Here is a 2962-nt window from a genome sequence, read left to right on the forward strand (position 1 = left end):
CCCCCCCCTGAAAAAAAACCGGATTCCCTAAACCAGTTTTGTCACACTCCATTCAAACAGTGACAAAAACAAACCAAACCACCCTTTCAGGGAGTGACAAAGTTATCCTGTTCCTAATCAGATGACATGTACACTTGAGGTAGATAAACTGTGACACCCACAACTGACATAACTTCTGATCACTCCAGCGCGGACTTCGGCCGCTCCCGCGTGAAGCTGACAGATAAACGTTACAGAGCAACTATACTATTGTCTTACACAATTAATGATCATGCGTGTAGCTTTAGTAAGAGTTTTACAGCACTTGCAACACAATAAGGTCATTATAAGTGCCGAAGATCAGAGGTGTTGCAAAAGAGTAACAAACACAAAAAAGAGCGAGGGGAGATTTTAGTTTTAGTAGAGGTTTTACGGCACTCGCAACTACATTAGGTCATATGAGCGCCAGAAGATTAGAGGTGTTACAAGAGAGTAACAAACATAAAAAAGAAGGAGGGGGAGATAAGAACGATAGATGTTTGATAGGAAAGAAGAAGTAAACCACACCAGAGCACTCGCCAACCACCCACAGTGAGGGGAGATAAGGACGACAGATGTACGACGATAGTAAAGCTGACAGGAGAAAGCATATTACACGCTGAGCATCAAGTTATTCTTATTTCTCAGCACTTTCATTTGTTCTTTTATATACGTCTATTCGACACGAAGCAGTCTTCTATAAAACCACATAAATTTCTACTGCTTGAATTCTTGTCTTCTATTTTCCTTTCATAAAATAAACAGGCCTCCCTCCCATACAGAACTACAGGCCATACATCAGACACGTCGAAATTCTAACTTTTTGAGTTCTTAAGCTATTCCTCTGTCTTTCTACATATATATTAGTTGTTCCGTCTCATTTTGTCGTACTTATTTTGGCATCGTACATCCTTGGTGCATGTTTTAATGTAAAAAAAATAATAATAGAAATGGTGCAACGAAAAACGACAGAACAAACGTACCGAGTTTCTCCTTCTGTCTTTCTACATTGTTAGGTTGTTCCGTCTTGTTTTGTCATACTTATTTTGTCATACTTATTTTGGCATCGTACATCCTTGGTGTATGTTTTAATGTTAAAAAAAAAAAAAGAAATGGTGAAATAAAAAAGGACACAACAAACGTACCGAGTTTCTCCTTCCCGAGACTGGCGAGGTCAAAATAGGTGAATTTTTTACCCTCGACCTCCAGCTCCTTGACAACATTCTGGAATGGGTTTTCTGCAAAGAGAGGGACGTGGAGAACATTGTTAGTTTATTTTTGTCCCGAGACTGAGGAAATAGAAACACGTCATCACAACAACAATCAGACCGTGTTAGTTAGCGCCAGGAAAAGAAAAACGCACAGTCGAAATTATCTAAGATGACCACCCATTGTCAAGGAGAAAAGTGGCCGTCTTAGACAGGACTGTCGTAAGCTGACAAAACACCTTTGCCTTTTTTTCATTTTTGCGCCAAGTTTCTTTATTTGCTAAATCAAAAGTCTGATTGGAAACCATACTTGTATGAAAAAAATTAAGTTAAACTGTGACTAGTTTTTGAATGAATTCAAATTCAAATTTCGGAATCACTCTATTTTTAAATGGTTACGTTGACAAAAAAAAACTATTTTTCCCGAAACGGCAGTGAAGAAAAAAAAGGCGGTTTTGTCAGCTGTCGGCAGAGGACTGTGTGAGGTTTCCATCTTACACGGTGTTATCATAATGTAACAAAAAAAAGGCCAAAGGTGGAAATGGGAAGTGGTTGTTACTGTTTGTGCGGATAATTGGTCGTCTTATACATTTGGCCGTAGGTAAGAGCAGGTTTGACTATAATTGTAGAAGATTTACTCCCCTTGCGACAGAATACCGATCATTTTTAGGAGGCGGGCTGCTTCCACCCAACCTTTAGTTTAGTTTTAGTAAAAGTTTTACGGCACTTGCAACACAATAAGGTCATATAAGTGCCGAAGATTAGAGGTGTTACAATATCCTCTCAAATTCACGACTTGCCGAATCATGGACAGTCAAGACAAATTCGGGACAGTTCGTAAGCTTGAGATAGCAAAATACAAAGAGAAGAGGGAGGAGAGATAAGGACGACACTGGGAGCAAACCACACCAGGCAGCACCCACCAGCCACCGACATCAAGTAGGACTGGGTGTGGAGTGGTGTAGTGTAGTAATAAATATCCTCTCAAATTCCCTACTTGCCGAATGCAGGAAAGTCCCCGGAAATTGGGGATAGCAAAATACCAAGAGAAAAGCGAGGAGAGATATGGACAAAAGTTTAGTTTAGTTTTAGTTGAGGTTTTACGGCGCTCGCAACTGCATGAGGTCATATGAGTGCCAGAAAATTAGAGGTGTTACAAGAAAGCAACAAACATAAAAAAGAAGAAGGGGAGATAAGGACGATAGATGTTTGATAGGAAAGAAGAAGCAAACCACACCAGAGCACCCGTCAACCACCCACGGACAAAAGTTGTCAGATAGGAAACAAGGAGCAAACCAAACTAGAGAGCACCCGCCAACCACCTGAAATCAAGTGGGACGTTTTTTGGTGTAGTGTAGTGTGGTAAATATCCTCTCACATTTGCAGAATGCGGGACAGTACAGTTGGTAAGCTTGAGACAGCAAAATACAAAGAGAAGAGGGAGGACAGATTAGGACGATACTATGAGCAAACCACACCAGAGCACCCGCCAGCCACCCACACCAAGTGGGACTGGTTTCGGTGTAGGGTAGTGTAGAAAATATCCTCTCCGATTCACTCACTTGCCGGAATCATGGACAGTCCTGGGAAATCCGGGATAGGCGGTATCATGTCTGAGATGGCAGATCATACCAAAGACAAAGAAAAGAAGGAGCAGAGATAAGGACAATGGATACATTTGTGTGTGTTGTGTGTGTGTGTGTGTGAGTGTGTGTGTGTGTGTGTGTGTGTGTGTG

At 41.2% G+C, this 2962-nt stretch overlaps 1 protein-coding gene across 1 annotated transcript in view; it reads right to left on the reverse strand.

Annotated features, from left to right (window-relative positions):
• The window catches only part of LOC101862517 (cytoplasmic aconitate hydratase), a gene marked incomplete in the record, with an annotated part of 52072 nt that overhangs the window by 40563 nt on the left and 8547 nt on the right, over positions 1 to 2962 (reverse strand). The window contains 1 exon segment of the mRNA XM_013085262.2: positions 1164 to 1256. Within this exon segment, the coding sequence (XP_012940716.1) occupies positions 1164 to 1256 (93 nt within the window).

The sequence above is a fragment of the Aplysia californica genome, unplaced genomic scaffold (assembly GCF_000002075.1).
Source record: "Aplysia californica isolate F4 #8 unplaced genomic scaffold, AplCal3.0 scaffold00360, whole genome shotgun sequence".
Taxonomy (NCBI): domain Eukaryota; kingdom Metazoa; phylum Mollusca; class Gastropoda; order Aplysiida; family Aplysiidae; genus Aplysia; species Aplysia californica.